The following is a 17,669-nucleotide window of genomic DNA, read 5'->3' as shown; positions in this document are numbered from 1 at the left end:
GCGATATCTCGAAACGGCGTCCACCTATGGAACTAAGGATTACTCCCTTTTAAAATACTCATTAACACCTTTCATTTGATACCCATATCGTACAAACGCATTCTAGAGTCACCCCTGGTCCACCTTTATGGCGATATCTCGAAAAGGCTACCACCTATACAACAACCACCACTCCCTTTTAAAACCCTCATTAATACCTTTAATTTGATACCCATATCGTACAAACACATTCTAGAGTCACCCCTGGTCCACTTTTATGGCGATATTTCGAAACGGCATCCACCTATAGATCTAAGGCCCACTCCCTTTTAAAATACTCATTAACACCATTCGTTTGATGCCCATATGTACAAACAAATTCTAGGGTCACCCCTTGTCCACCCTTATGGCGATATCTCGAAACGGCGTCCACCTATGGAACTAAGGATTACTCCCTTTTAAAATACTCATTAACACCTTTCATTTGATACCCATATCGTACAAGCGCATTCTAGAGTCACCCCTGGTCCACCTTTATGGCGATATCTCGAAAATGCGACCACCTATACAACAACCACCACTCCCTTTTAAAACCCTCATTAATACCTTTAATTTGATACCCATATCGTACAAACGCATTCTAGAGTCACCCCTGGTCCACCTTTATGGCGATATCTCGAAAAGGCGCCCACCTATAGAACTAAGCCCCACGCCCTTTTAAAATACTCATTAACACCTTTCTTTTGATACCCATATTGTACAAACAAATTCTAGGGTCACCCCTTTATGGCGATATCTCGAAACGGCGTCCACCTATGGAACTAAGGATTACTCCCTTTTAAAATACTCATTAACACCTTTCTTTTGATACCCATATTGTACAAACAAATTCTAGGGTCACCCCTGGTCCACCTTTATGGCGATATTTCGAAAATACGACCACCTATACAACAACCACCACTCCCTTTTAAAACCCTCATTAATACCTTTAATTTGATACCCATATCGTACAAACACATTCTAGAGTCACCCCTGGTCCATCTTTGTGGCGATATTTCGAAACGGCGTCCACCTATAGAACTAAGGCCCAATGCCTTTTAAAATACTCATTAACACCTTTCGTTTGATGCCCATATTGTACAAACCAATTCTAGGGTAACCCTGGTCCACTTTTATGGCGATATCTCGAAACGGCGTCCACCTATGGAACTAAGGTTTACTCCCTTTTAAAATACTCATTAACACCTTTCTTTTGATACCCATATTGTACAAACAAATTCTAGGGTCACCCCTCGTCCACCTTTATAGGCGATATCTCGAAACGGCGTCCACCTATGGAACTAAGGATTACTCCCTTTTAAAATACTCATTAACACCTTTCATTTGATACCCATATCGTACAAACGCATTCTAGAGTCACCCCTGGTCCACCTTTATGGCGATATCTCGAAAAGGCTACCACCTATACAACAACCACCACTCCCTTTTAAAACCCTCATTAATACCTTTAATTTGATACCCATATCGTACAAACGCATTCTAGAGTCAACCCTGATCCACCTTTATGGCTATATCCCTAAATGGCGTCCACCTATAGAACTATGGCCCACTCCCTCATAAAATACTCTTTAATGCCTTTCATTTGATACGCATGTCATACAAACACATTCCAGGGTTTCCCTCGGTTCATTTTCCTACATGGTTATTTTCCCTTATGTTGTCACCATAGCTCTCAACTGAGTATGTAATGTTCGGTTACACCCGAACTTAACCTTCCTTACTTGTTTTTTTTTCTTTTTTATACATCAGTCTATTAGAATGGCTGACACTTATTGTATTCGTGCATTTCTTTGTGTACATCAAATTCTAACCTCAGATTTTACTAATATATTTAGCTAAATTTACTTATTCCGAGGAAAATTAATACCAAACCAAGCGAAAATAAGTAAAAGCAAATTGAAATGAATGATTGGTATTTCTTTTATTTTGGCAGCAATCATAGAATAAAATGCCTATAATGAAAGCATGGGCGTGCACGAATTTTTCGAAAGAAAATAATTGATTCGGTAATAAATTCAGCTGTAAATACGTGTTTGGGAAATTAAAGCAACATGTTAAATAAACGCATTTATGCTAATATAGAAAATTGTATTTTAGGGATTTCAGTGCTGTCATCTATGATAATAAGTCTTTTATACAGGGTTTGAACATGATGCAATATACATACCGGACAGGTGAAGTTAATACTACAAAATGGAGTCACATTTGATAATACTCGCTCTCATGAATTTAACTTTTACTCCTTCACTTCTCTGCAGCAATGATTTTTTCAGTATCATAAAAAATACTACATTAATTCCTTTCTGAAATAAGAAGTAGCGCTAAGGAAAATAACTCCTGCGGTCTGTATTTAATTTTGTGGGAGGGTCCTGAGAAAAGATGGAGAAGTTTTAGTCAACGGAATTAAATGGCTCGATATTCAGAGTATCACATTGTTCACAACGAACGAATATGGGAACAGACTGTTGACATTAATGAGATGATTGGCGATCTGGAACAATATCATGAAACTGCGGATGCATATTCGAAAACTAGCAATTGACCCTATATGGTTTCAAGACCGAATATTTATCTATGTTAGCCAATCGTTACGAGCTAGGCTCATTGAGCAGAAAGAGCAGTAAAAATATATTACGACAGAGCTTCTAGCGATGCTTTAACAAAGCCAAGCTTATGGATTTACCTGATTGCAAAAAAAAAAAAAATATGTCGTCTTTCAGAATATTTTTCTGACTTTCGCTATCTATCCACCTTTCTCTTCTATGTCTAACCTTCTTCCTCTTTTATTTTCTCTCCCCTTTGAATTTTTAAGTCTACCTTAATCAGCTCGTTCAATTTCCCTATCCCTTCCATTCCCTCGGAAATTTACCAGTTTTTCCTTTTACCCTTCCTTCTCTTGCTTTTATATAAGTCTTACTCTCACTATTCCTCTTAATCTTATCCTGTTGTTATTCTTACTCTTCTTTTTAGTCTGTTATTCCTTCTTTTTCTCAATTCGTTACCCTTATTCTTACTTTTACTCTCACTCTCGCTCTCGCTTTTCTCGTTGCTTTGGTTTCCCTGTGGAGATGTATCGAAATTGATTTTTTCCGCTCATTGCACTACTAAAGTAGTATAAAAGTAGCAAATCAGTACCAAAAAATTGTGCCTTCTTACTAGTTTAAAATTCGTGACCTGATTAGAAGAGCCTTACATTTTTTGTCTGGTTTTATTTCATTATATTCGGACATAAATAATTAGACTCCCGGGATTTATCTAAGCAGTCAGCTTGAATTGACAACTGTGGATACCCTTAAGAAAAAAAAATTTATTTAAATATAAATAAACTAAAGTATCCGGCAGAATTGGTTTGGATTTAGTTAAAAACTGAGCCCGATTCTTCTCTTTCACAATCAATCCCATTCTATTCTACTTTATCTTCCAATTTTCTTCGTATTCCTGTTCTTCCCATTTTTCATTCAGCTCCTTCCCACTCCCAAACCCATTGGCTCATTTCTGGATCTAAAATAATCTCATACAAGAGCTTTTGCAAAAAGCAAGACTAGCTATTTTAATCAACAGCCGTATTTTTTTTAAATGTATATACATCTAGATTTGCGGCTAAAAAAATACTTATCATCATTTAGATAATATTTAGGAGACTCGCATTGCGGCAATAATTGAAGACAACGGGTTGTGCTTAATAGCGGACACACGCACTTTCCGGTCATGGAAGTGGAGATTAGTGTGGAGATAAAATGGAGAAACAGTTGCAACTGCGTATAATCTATACTGAAATTTAGCAGTACTAATTTTCGGTAATTTTTATAGCCTTATGCGTTTATGTTATGTTAATAATTATGAGCTTAAAGGCCGTGGATAAATAAAACACAATGTTTAAAATTTCATTGGTTTTTTTAATTTGACAATATCTCGTCTTCAGTCTGAATCCATCTTCAGGACTGTAAGTAAACACAAATGTATAAAAAGGGGACATTCATTTCAGATACATGAAAATTAAAATTTGCGTTATGCAACTAGGTATACATATAAACGAGACACAACTTACACTTGTAGTTATTCTTGATCGACTGATCATATGTTCGGAAAACAAAAGTCAAATAAACATCAAAAATGTATACAATCTTAAAGTACAGTAAGTGTAAACAAAAATATGAATAAACAAATATATAGGGATACAAACAATAGAACAAAGAATATGCCGTCATCCAACATTATGATTTGTTGATCCTAAATAGGCTGCTAGCGGAATAATTTCTGTACGCTGCTTTCTTTCATGTGCGCCGTGAGACTTGCATTTTGTGTTGTTGCTTAAGCAATAAATTGCGATATGCATATGCGCATTGGTTCATAATGTGGAGCATTTCCATGGTGATGCGCTTATTATATTGTTTCTCTATGTCAAATATAGTAGCATTCTGGAAATCGGGATTGTGGCCCGTATCCTTACAGTGGGCCGTTAAGGCCGTTTTATTTTCCGAAGCGTTGTTCCTAAGTTTAATATTGGACTTATGGCCGGAAATCCTTGTCTATAATTTTAATTTTGTTGTCCCCACATATACCTTCTCGCATAAGTGAGTCCCGTTCTGTATATTACGTTGGATTTCTCATCCTTTGGAATTCTGTCCTTTGTATTACTGTAAATTTGATTCAATGTATTGTTGTATGTGAACGCTATTTTGACCTTTTCTTTGTCATATAAATCTGATCTCTTAATCCTCTCTGCTATTCTTGGGACATAGGTTATCGCTTTGTATATTTGGTTATTTGCTTCTTCGGGTTTACGTTCATTACGTGCTCTGGTATAGACATTTTGGACCAGTTTATTGACCAAGCTACTTGGAAACTCATTTTCCTCTAGAGTTTTTTTGATGATCGTGATATTCTTCTTGTGGTACATTCTGTCTCTTATTGTAAGTACCCGTCTTATGAAGCTTTTGGCGGTATTTATTATTGTACTTTTTTCGTGTTTTGAATAATAGTTAAATAGTTTTCCCGAAGCTGTGGGTTTTCTGTACCAGTCAATATATAATTTGTTGTTTCTCCTATTGATTAACGTGTCCAAGTACGGTAGTTGACAATCATTCTCAGCCTCTATTGTAAATTTAATGCTTTTGCTGTAGCTGTTGAGTTGAGTGAGAACGTTTTCAATTTCTTCAGTTTTTACAATGGCAAATAAGTCATCTACATACTTTGTAAGTAGGCGTGGTTTGCTAGTAGTTTCATTTTCGAATCTTGTTAGCAGCTGCTCTATGACAATGTCAGCTATGACTGGGGAGGCTGGTGAGCCCATGGGCATTCCTGTACGTTGTTCGTATATTTTTTCATTGTATTTAAAATATCGATTCTCTTTTATGCAAAATTTCACCATTGTGATAAATAGTTCCCTTGTTAAGGATGTATATTCTTTTATGTTTTCCCACTTTGCGGATATGATTTCAATGGCTAAATCATTTCATTTTCATTTCATTTCAACCGGAATGCTTGGGAACAAGGAGACTACGTCCAAGGAAACAAGGCTTTAGTCATCATAAATATATGTGCCATTGACCTTACTTTTAAATTCTGTTGAGTCATCGACATTATATTTAGAAGAACAAGTGATATGTTTGAGTATTCTCACGACATACTTACAGAGGTTATATGACGGGGAGTCGATAGATGAACAAATAGGTCGGAGTGGTATACCTTCTTTATGAATTTTTGGTAATCCATAGATGCTGGGAGTAATAGCATTTTTACACAGTAGGTTGTTCTTTTCTTGGATATATATGGCACCGCTGTTGAACATTGTTTGAACAATCTCATTGTTTTTGTCTTGTAGCTTGTTCGTCGGATCGCGTTTTAAAACTCTGTAAGTAGCGATGTCGTTCACCAGTGTCTGAATATTTGTATCGTATTCGTTTTTGTCTATCACCACTGTAGCGTTGCCCTTGTCGGCATTGAGTACAAGTAATTGTTTGTTGTGTTTGAAGAACCGTTTTGTCTCTTCCAGTATTTTGCGTGTGAATTTGTCTCGTGTGGAAATCGTATTGTTCTTTAGATGGTCGTGTATCAGTGTCGTGAAGTTGTTTCTTGTCACTTCTTGTGATTCCTTATCTTTCGCCGTTTGTATAATGTTTTCCCCGTCTGCTATAAACTTAAATGGAGGGAATTTCTGTATATCATGTGGTATTTCAGTTTGTGTGGTATTTCGGAGCCATTGTGGTACCACCCTAATATTGAGTTTTTCTTTCTATTGTTGTCTTAGTTTTTCGTACTTTTTTGTTCTGTTTAATATTGCTTGTGAGGTTGTCCAACAGTATATTTTCACTTTCGTAGAATTTGGTTGAATGGTGAGAATTAAGAGTGTGATCGATTTCTGTTCTCAGTTTATTTGCCTCCCTTCTGTTTTATCTTAGGAGGTCATGCTTGATACATATTACCATATTTAAAAGCTTCGTCTGCACTTGATTAATGAATGTGATAGTTTTGTTTGTGTACTTACATGGAATTGTGCAATTATTGGTGTTGTTTTTTATGATGTACATAATATCTTTTGTTGCATCTCTTAAAAAATTTGGTGCTATTCCACTTCGCTTGAACCTCTCCAAAAATTTCGTCGACTCTGATATTTTAACAATTTGTTGTGTTTTTGCTGGTATCGTTTGGTGTCCCTGTTGGTCCGTGTATTATATTTGTGTTTGATGGTTTGGCACACCTTAAAGGTGTTTCCGTTCTTTTGGTGTGCTCTCCGTTTGAACATTTTTGGTAATTTTTATAGCTTTATGCGTTTATGTTATGTTAATAATAATGAGCTTAAAGGCCGTGGTTAAATAAAACATTGGTTTTTTTAATTTCATTGGTTTTTTTAATTTGTCAATATTTCGGCTTCAGTCTGAAGCCATATTCAGGACTGTATGTAAACGCAAATGTATAAAAAGGGGACATTCATTTCAGATACATGGTCATTAAAATTTACGTTATGCAACTAGGTATACATATACACGAGACACAACTTACACTTGTAGTTATTCTTGATCGACTGATCATATGTTCGGAAAACAAAAGTCAAATAAACATCAAAAATGTATACAATCTTAAAGTACAGTAAGTGTAAACAAAAATATGCATAAACAAATATATAGGGATACAAACAATAGAACAAAGAATATGTCGTCATGATTTAGCCATTGAAATCATATCCGCAAAGTGGGAAAACATAAAAGAGTATACATCCTTAACAAGGGAACTATTTATCACAATGGTGAAATTTTGCATAAGAGAGAATCGATATTTTAAATACAATGAAAAAATATACGAATAACGTACAGGAATGCCCATGGGCTCACCAGCCTCCCCAGTCATAGCTGACATTGTCATAGAGGAGCTGCTAACAAGATTCGAAAATGAAACTACTAGCAAACCACGCCTACTTACAAAGTACGTAGATGACTTATTTGCCATTGTAAAAACTGAAGAAATTTAGAACGTTCTCACTGAACTCAACAGCTACAGCAGAAGCATTAAATTTACAATAGAGGCTGAGAAAGATTGTCAACTACCGTACTTGGACACGTTAATCAATAGGAGAAACAACAAATTATATATTGACTGGTACAGGAAACCCACAGCTTCGGGAAGACTAATTAACTATTATTCAAAACACGAAAGAAGTACAATAATAAATACCGCCAAAAGCTTCATAAGACGGGTACTTACAATAAGCGACAGAATGTACCACAAGAAGAATATCACGAACATCAAAAAAGCTCTAGAGGAAAATGAGTTTCCAAGTAGCTTGGTCAATAAACTGGTCCGAAATGTCTATAGCAGAGCACGTAATGAACGTAAACCCGAAGAAGCAAATAACCAAATATACAAAGCGATAACCTATGTCCCAAGAATAGCAGAGAGGATCAAGAGATCGGATTTATATGACAAAGAAAAGGTCAAAATAGCGTTCACATACAACAATACATTGAAACAAATTTACAGTAATATAAAGGACAGAATTCCAAAGGATGAGAAATCCAACGTAATATAGAGAATCCCATGCAACGGTGACGGGTTCCACTTATGTGATAAGGTATATGTGGGGACAACAAAATTAAGATTAAAGACAGGATTTCCGGCCATAAGTCCAATATTAAACTTAGGAACAAAGCTTGGGAAAATAAAACGGCCTTAACGGCCCACTGTAAGGATACGGGCCACAATCCCGATTTCCAGAATGTTACTATATTGGACATAGAGAAACAATATAATAAGCGCTTCACCATGGAAATGCTCCACATTATGAACCAATGCGCATATGCATATCGCAATTTATTGCTTACGCAACAACACAAAATGCAAGTCTCACGGCGCACATGAAAGAAAGCAGCGTACAGAAATTATTCCGCTAGCAGCATATTTAGGATCAACAAATCATAATGTTGGATGACGACATATTCTTTGTTCTATTGTTTGTATCCCTATATATTTGTTTGTGCATATTTTTGTTTACACTTACTGTACTTTAAGATTGTATACATTTTTGATGTTTATTTGACTTTTGTTTTCCGAACATACATATGATCAGTCGATCAAGAATAACCACAAGTGTAAGTTGTGTCTCGTTTATATGTATACCTAGTTGCATAACGCAAATTTTAATTTTCATGTATCTGAAATGAATGTCCCCTTTTTATACATTTGTGCTTACTTACAGTCCTGAAGATGGCTTCAGTCTGAAATATTGTCAAATTAAAAAAAACCAATGAAATTTAAAAATTGTGTTTTATTTAACCACGGCCTTAAAGCTCATTATTATTAACATAGCAGTACTAATTTTCTGCGCACCAATTTCAGAAGTGTAGATAAAGTTATGCACTTTGCAGTGCATATAAAGTTTAAGTGCATATGTATATACATGTAAAAAGAAAACACAGTTATTATCACAATATATGTGTAGCTTAAGAATGTCACCACATGACGTAGTAAAATCTATTTACATGTATTTATTTATAAAAATTTTAAAATTTTTAAAATATTTCAAGCTCGCCTTAAATACTAATAACAAGCAAAACTTAGAAAAGTTCTAGAAACATACTTTGGTACTGTTACTTTTTGTTAAGCACAATAGATCTAAATCATGGTCGTAGTGCATCGAGGCCTAATAATAATATTGCTAGTTGTCACAGACAGATATACCTCCAATATGTAACATTATACTGAATATACTACAGTTACACAAACATTACCTTAAATATAATTTTGAAATAAAATTTTTTTCTTTAATCTTATCTTATGCAGGGGAGGAGTGCTTCTGCCGAGACTGGCATGGCTGTATAATGGCCCAATCGATTGTTGGCCAAGAAAACGTTCAGCCATATAAATTTTCCGAGTGCAGTAAAAAAGATTATATAGATGCGCTGCGTACCGGCCATGGGTTGTGTTTACTCAATAAGCCAAATGAGGTAAGTTTTGTGAAATATAATTTTAAGCAACTTATACAAATTTATTTTCATTTTAATATTGTTCTTAAAACAAAAAATGAAAAAAACCAGGCGCGATAACCTCCGAAGAAATTTTAGGCCGAGCTTCTCTTCTTCCTGGTAGGACGGGACCTACATGTTTCGTGCCGACTTCGAACGGCATCTACAAGGCAGATGAGTTTCCTCTGAGAAGCTTTTCATAGCAAAACTACACTCTTCTAATTTAAAAAAAAAAAAATGCTGCGGCCGCCGTTCTTAAAGAATTCATAAATTTACGAAAATAATCCAATGTTATCTGTAGCCACTATCGACTTGAGCGGTGGTAGCGCCTACTGATTTTTTTATATTATATCCTACTTAAGTGAACGGAAAAAAAATGTATATTACCATTGCTCATCCACTCATCGGTCTATGCGTCAGCCTATTTGTTCGAGGGTCATTATCACATGTATCTTTTTGCAATAACTGTAATTTAAAGAAATGTATTGTAATGAAACTCAACACACTACTTCTTCAGACCGCGACTACTACTCATGCAAAAAATTAATATAATTTCAAAAAGAAAAATAATTATGAGATAATTCAATACTTAACGGGATATATCTGTTATTTGTAAAGCTACAATACTAAAATTTTATATGATCAACTTCGTAGGGTTGACTTAAAAACTGTATTTAAATATCTTGAAAAAAGCGCATGGCTACGCCTGATAAGGCCGCTCGAATCTTTTGAAAACCTTTGCATCGACTTCAAAAATGGTTGCAGATGTGATATTATTTATAACTATCTTTCCTTTTTCAAAAAAATGTTCAGACAAGAATCGCAAATATTAATTAATGGACTGAGGACGAACGACTTCGCGGTTTCCGGAAATGTTTTCGTATCTAGTTCGAAGTTTAATCATTAAAAGATCCGTAAATCCCGTTTGAAAATATGGGACAATCGGAAAATTTATATGGTTGAACGTTTTCTTGGCCAACAATCGATTGGGCAATTATACAGCCATGCCAGTCTCGGCAGAAGCACTCCTCCCCTGCACAAGATAAGATTAAAGAAAACAAAAATTCAAAATTTTGCTAAACATTCAGCGAAAGGCGGAAGGTTTCAAGCCCGAGTCAGCGTTGAAGCACCCAGCGAAGGTGATAACGTTCCATCCGCTCTTCACAATAATTTCTCCTGGAGCACTCTACGGTTTATACGGGACAAATCGTACACATTTTTTTCGTTTGTTCGGAGTTGTCGTAAAACATGTAGGTCCCGCCCCTCCAATTCGTATGAAAAATTAAAAGGAGCACGACGCAAATCAGAAGAGAAGCTCGGAGCAAATTCTCTTCGGAGGTATATCACATGTTATGATTGATGCTGTGGTTATCTAAAGCAATGTTTATTCATGGAAATTTACTTCAGTTTACTTATATTAACATACGTATTCCTGGTAAAAGCTTAGTTTATTGAGCATTCTGAATTGGTCCAGCTTATTAATATGAAGGAGTACAATATGTTTGCTATGGAATTATCGAGAATTATTTGATTTTTCATTTCTTCCTCTTCGGAACATTGAAAACTAATAAGAAAAACAATTCGAAAATCGGCGAAAATTAACGTTTTGCCATGGAATGCTCATACTATAGACTTCGTAATTGTACTTCTAAGCCAGATTTTTATTCGCTACACGTAAGCAGAATACGTTCAAGCACTAGCGGTCGTGGCTACCAATGTGCCAAATATGAAATAAATACTCAAAATAACTTCTTCAAAAGAAAAAGATAAATTCCCGAGGGGTTTTTCGCAATAGGCAAAGATATTTTTTCCCCAATTTTTTATGCTTTTAGAAAAATGTTATTGTTTTGAGGAAGAAATTTCTATATACCGATGGCGAAAAATTATTCCCCTTTATATGAGTTCTCATTTGACAAAACTTTATCCTATGCCTTATCATACTAATTATCGGACAGCGAATATTTACCACATACAAAAACGAAGTCAGAGTTTTTAAAAGTGTGGCTTGCCTATTCCAGTAGCTGGGCCAGCACTCTCTTAATTTTTACCACGATGACTACAAAAGGCGCCGAATATTTTTCAGAATTTACTATTCAAAGGAAAAAAAATTGTATAGCGAAAAACAAAGAACGGCTTAAATTTCGGGAAACTAAAAGTCAACAAAAACTAAAATAAAAAAACCCATGCTACTACTAAGAAAAGAATAGTCAACAATAACAATTTCAAAAGAGAACACTTGAATATATTTTGCAATATTTATACTCAGCCGAGCAGAGCTCACAGATAATATTAACTTTGTTCGCATAACGGTAATCCGTAACGGCGTAAACTAATCGAGATAGATATAGACTTCTATATCAAAATGATCTGGGTGAAAAAAGAAATTCATTTAGCCATGTCCGTCCGTCCGTCCGCCTGTAAACACGATAACTTGAGTAAATTTTGAGGTATCTTGATGAAATTTGGCATGTAAGTTGCTGGGCACTCATCTCAGATCGCTATTTAAAATGAACGAAATCGGACTACAACCACGCCCACTTTTTCGATATCGAAAATTTCGAAAAACCAAAAAAGTGCGATAATTCATTACCAAAGACGGATAAAGCGATGAAACTTGGCAGGTGCGTTGACCTTATGACGCAAAATAGAAAATTTGTAGATATTTGGACAATGGTGGTGGCACCCTCCACTTTTAAAAGAAGGTAATTTAAAAGTTTTGCAAGCTGTAATTTGCCAGTCGTTGAAGATGTGATGATGAAATTTGGCACGTTACTCCTATTACTACATGTGTGCTAAATAAAAATTAGCAAAATTGGATGACGAACACGCCCACTTTTAAAAAAAATTTTTTTTAAGTCAAATTTTAACAAAAAATTTAAAATCTTTACAGTATGTAAGTAAATTATGCCAACATTCAACTCCAGTAATGATACGGTGCAACAAAATACAAAAATAAAAGAAAATTTCAAAATGGGTGTGGCTCCGCCCTTTTTAATTTAATTGTTCTAGAATACATTTGATGCCATAAGTCTCCAAAGCTGTCAGCTGAGTATGTAATGTTCGGTTACACCCGAACTTAGCCATCCTTACTTGTTTGTGACTGCACCTATTGCAATAACAAAGAAGCACGTTCAATAGTTTTGCCTCAAGATGAATGCAGAAGGCACGTGAATCAAACATTGCTACGTGCAACATGCAACTTGAGGCGAAATTACATTGTTTGTTGTAGCTACCACACCCCTCTAGCATCACCATGCATTGACGCATTACAATGTTTGGATTCTGTGCCCTTAGCTGTTGGCACTTTATACTTTTCTAGCCTACTGTAGCTTTTTGCTACACTTGAACAAATTTACACAAGCAGATGCATACAAAAAGAGTAACAAAAAAGTGCTCTAACAATAACGAGTACAACTGTAAAAAAAATGACAGTATTGAAGATATAATGACAATTTTTTGCATACACGAAGTGGCAGGATATGTCAAATAAACATATATGGCCAAATTCAAACATCACCGTTCGCTAGCACCACGTCTTTTAAGCGCCAAATTAGTAAGTTAGTAATTTGAAAAAGAATATCCAACGTGAAAAGATTTAATATCTCGAAAATTTTTTGAGGAATCGATTTTTTAAACACCCAACTAATAATATTTTTTTTTTAATTCCAGAGGCTATAAATTTATCTATGCTCTAGTGGTGCCTTTTCTGAGAAATTCATATTGAATCGCCTACAAGTCGGTCAACTATTCGCTAGGACGCTTAGTATCATCTTTGCAGGGGTCCGCTTCGGTTGTTCTTGTTGTCGTTGTAGCGATAAGGGCACTCCCCGAAGGTTTGAGAGAGTGTTATCGATGTTGATGGTCCTTTGCAGGATATAGATCCGGTTCGTTACGGTAACAACCATCTCTAAGATAGTATCCCGACCATCTCGGGAACGATTAAGTATGACCACATGAAACCTTCTTGGCCATACCCACCCCCTAGATATGTGAGGAGCTTAGGGTCGCCAGAGTCTCGGCTATTAAAGAAACAGGATTCGCCATGGATAGGTGAGGTTGACAATTGGGTAGAAGCTATAAATTGCGCTGGTAACCCCTGTGCAATGATCACCAGCTGTTAGTTTTGTGATCAGCTTCCCGAATCAAACATTCCTCGTGCAACTACATGGTCTTACGTTGCTGCATGTAATTGTGTGCGTATCTTGGCTGCCATATTATAGTGATCCGAGCTGATATATGGACCATGTCTTTAGGAAGTAGCCTTCAATCCCAACTTTTTAGATTGCGCTCATCACACTGAATGGACCCTATCAGTGCTGCCTCAGGGCTAGTAAATATGTCTCTTATCGAATTGTTTCGTAGTCCACGGCAAGTAGCGTGATACACACCACCGGATTCACGAATTTAAAGAAGATTTGGGCAGAGCATTTCATACAATTTGTATTGGGCTACATTTAAATTTTTCCTACAAATTGGCGGTAGGTCTCATATTTTATACCGACACCGAACTGAATCAGCAAGTCAGATGAATTTTGACTGAGAAGTTTTCGTGCTGAGGGACGACTTTGCTTAGAAGAATTTGTTCAAATGTATTTTGTTGTTGCTTTTTCCAACACTTGAACCCAAGACCGAGGCAGCAAACATGTTGGAAGCTTTTCACATTTCAGCATGAAATAAGTATCGACAAAGGTGAATCTCACAATAAATGAGGCTAAGTGGAAGTACCCATTGTCAGCGGAGAAATACATATGAGGCGTATTTGCTTATTTGAAGCCAACTTACTATTGACGGTATTACTGAAGTTGTAAGAACCAATTAAAATGGAGCCATGTCCTCCGTCCGTCCGTCCCTTAACACGATAACTTGAGTAAATTTGGAGGTATCTTGATGAAATTTGGTACGTAGGTTCCCGGGCACTCATCTCAGATCGCTATTTAAAATGAACGACATCGGACTATAACCACAACAATTTTTTCGATATCGAAAATTTCGAAACACCCAAAAAGTGCCATAATTCATTACCAAAGACGGATAAAGCGATGAATTTTTGTATGTGAGTTGAAATTATGATGCAGAATAGAAATTTAGTAAAATCTTGGACAATGGGCTTGGCGCCGCCCACTTTTAAAAGAAGGTAATTTAAAAGTTTTGCAAGCTGTAATTTGGCAGTAGTTGAAGATATCATGATGAAATATATGCTTAATAAAAATTAGCAAATCGGAGAACGACCACGCCCACTTTTAAAAATTTCTTTTTTTAAGTCTAATTTAAACAACTCCAGTAATGATATGGTGCAACAAAATACAAAAATAAAAGAAAATTTCAAAATGGGTGTGGCTCCGCCCTTTTTCATTTAATTTGTCCAGGATACTTTTAATGCCATAAGTCGGACAAAAATGTACCAATCCTTGTGAAATTTGGTAGGGGCTTAGACTCTAGGACAATAACTATTTTCTGCGAAAAAAGGCGAAATCGGCTGAAGCCACGCCCAGTTTTTATACAGAGTTTATCGTCTGTCCTTCCGCTCGGCCGTTAACACGATAAATTGAGCAGAAATCGATATATCTTTACTAAACTCAGTTCACGTACTTACCTGAACTCACTTTGTATTGGTATAAAAAATTACCGAAATCCGACTATGACCACGCCCACTTTTTCGATATCGAAAATTACGAAAAATTTAAAAAATGCCATAATTCTATACCAAATACGAAAAAAGGGATGAAAGGTGGTAATTGGATTGGTTTATTGACGCAAAATATAACTTTAGAAAAAAACTTTTTACTTACAACTCATTAACACCATTCATTTCATACCCATATCGTACAAACACATTATAGAGTCAACCCTGGTCCACCTTTATGGCGATATCTCGAAAAGGCGTGCACCTATAGAACTAAGGCCCACTCCATTTTAAAATACTCATTAACACCTTTCATTTGATACCCAAATCGTACAAACAAATTCTAGAGTCACCCCTGGTCCACCTTTATGGCGATATCTCGAAAAGGCGTGCACCTATAGAACTAAGGCCCACTCCATTTTAAAATACTCATTAACACCTTTCATTTGATACCCAAATCGTACAAACAAATTCTAGAGTCAGCCCTGGTCCACCTTTATGGCGATATCCTTAAATGGCGTCCACTTAGAGAACTTTGGTCCACTCCGTATTAAAACACTCTTTAATACCTTCCATTTGCTACACATGCCATACAAACACATTCCAGGGTTAACCTAGGTTCATTTTCCTACATTATGATTTCCCCTTATTTTGTCTCCATAGCTCTCAACTGAGTATGTAATGTTGGGTTACACCCGAACTTAGCCTTCCTTACTTGTTTTCAATTTGATTAGGTAAAGAGTTCCATAGTTTGACGGCGCTGACTAAGAATGGTCTGGAAGATGTAACATATTTATATCGAGGCACAATAAGATTACAGGTCCTGTCTGATTTTGAAAAGCATAACTTTGCATAGAGGTATTCTGGCTACCTGTTCTGAATTAATTGGTTTAAAAACACCACGTTTCGGTAATTTAGAAAGCTGACAAGACTGCAGTTGATTATTTTGGCGGAAAATTCCGATATGTGATCAAATTTACATTTAGAAAATATATATCTTGCGCAATTGTTCAAAGCATGTTGTAGCCTATTCTGTGACTCGCAATCCAGATTACCGAAAACAGCTGCTCCAAACGATATCAATGGAACTATGAGAGTTCGCACCAGATTCAATTTCACATTAGTTGGAATGAAATCGGCTGTGTACACAACTTCCTCAATACGAAATCGATTTTGCGTAAAATATAGCTAATATGGTCCTTACATCCCAGGTATTAGTTTAGTTTAAATCCAAGGCTGGTAACCACAGACTCATAACTAATGGTAGTGTCTTGCAACGATAAAGATGGCAATGATCGTACTAGCTGCAATGAGTAGGTAAAGCAGATGGCCTTAGTCTTTGTTGCATTTAAATTAAGTTTGTTATTATTTGCCCATAAAGAGATACTTTCAAGATCTTCATTCATTCTGAAAACTAGGTCCTCTGACAGGCCAATCGGACGAGACAAATATACCTGTGCGTCGTCTGCATACAAATGTATTGATACACTCTTGCAACAATGGGTCATATCGTTTATAAAGATTGAGAACAAAATTGGACCAAGTATAGATCCCTGTGGTGCCCCCGCATCCAGGAGCTTCATCTCAGAACAGCTATTATCAACCACTACTTTCTGCCACCGATTTCGTAGATAACTTTCTAGCAATTTCACAGCATTATTAGAGAATCCAAAATATTTACCAATCTTCAACAAAAGGATAGAATGATCCACCGTATCGAAAGCTTTGGAGAAATCCAAAAGCGTTAGAACGGTTAGATCAACGCTGTCATAAGCTGGCCGGATGTCTTCAATAATTTTAAGCAAGGCAGTATTACAGCTATGGAAGGCTCTGTATCCAGACTGATTTTCGTGCATAAGCTTATAGGTAGTACGGTAATCTGAAATTTGCACGACCATCATTTCCTCCCATACTTTTGATAAAACCAGCAGAATGCTTATTGGACGAAAATCAGTTGATAAAATTGCCGACGGTTTCTTAGCAACTGGAATAACTTAAGCTATTTTCCAAGAATCGGGAAAGGTTGAAGTTGTGATAGAAAAATTGATTATGTGAGTGAGAGACGAATCTATGTTGTGGATGATTAGTTTCAAAAATCTAGGACTGATACCATCCTCTCCAATGGCATTCGATTTAATTGAAAGCATGCTTCTTATTACATCATTCTCTGTCACTGCATTAAAGTGGAAGGCATTTACCGGATTATAAACCAAATTTTCATTGATTTTGAAATTACAACTATTTTTGAATTTACATGACTGTAAAAAGAAATCGTTCATGAAATCTAGGTCCAAGTTACAACCTGAGTTAGTTTTCCCTCCTATACCTATGGATTTTAAATTTTTCCACAGACTTTTATTCGGCAAGTCAGTATGAAGCTTTGACTGAAAAAATCGTCTTTTCGAAATTCTTATAAGTTCGAAACTTTGATAGCTGTATCCTTTTGCATGTCCCCCATATGCTGCAGTATATGCCCAGATGAACATTTTTCTTTGCTTGTTTTTTAAAGTGCCTTCAGATTCTGCATTTAGAAGAGCAACCAGTTGAGC

The 17,669-nt window shown here is 36.1% G+C and overlaps 1 protein-coding gene across 28 annotated transcripts in view; it reads left to right on the top strand.

Moving 5' to 3' along the window:
- The window catches only part of mmd (mind-meld), a 1,228,927-nt gene that overhangs the window by 1,100,668 nt on the left and 110,590 nt on the right, over positions 1 to 17,669 (top strand). For all 28 annotated transcript variants that reach the window (XM_067784016.1, XM_067784007.1, XM_067784005.1 and 25 more), the window contains one exon: positions 9,316 to 9,479. In XM_067784016.1, coding sequence (XP_067640117.1) covers positions 9,316 to 9,479 — 164 coding nt within the window. The remainder of the gene's footprint in view (positions 1 to 9,315; positions 9,480 to 17,669) is intronic.

The sequence above is a fragment of the Eurosta solidaginis genome, chromosome 4 (genome assembly GCF_040869045.1).
Source record: "Eurosta solidaginis isolate ZX-2024a chromosome 4, ASM4086904v1, whole genome shotgun sequence".
Taxonomy (NCBI): domain Eukaryota; kingdom Metazoa; phylum Arthropoda; class Insecta; order Diptera; family Tephritidae; genus Eurosta; species Eurosta solidaginis.
The sequence above is the reverse complement of the archived record's forward strand: the minus strand, read 5'-3'. Positions and strand labels throughout refer to the sequence as shown.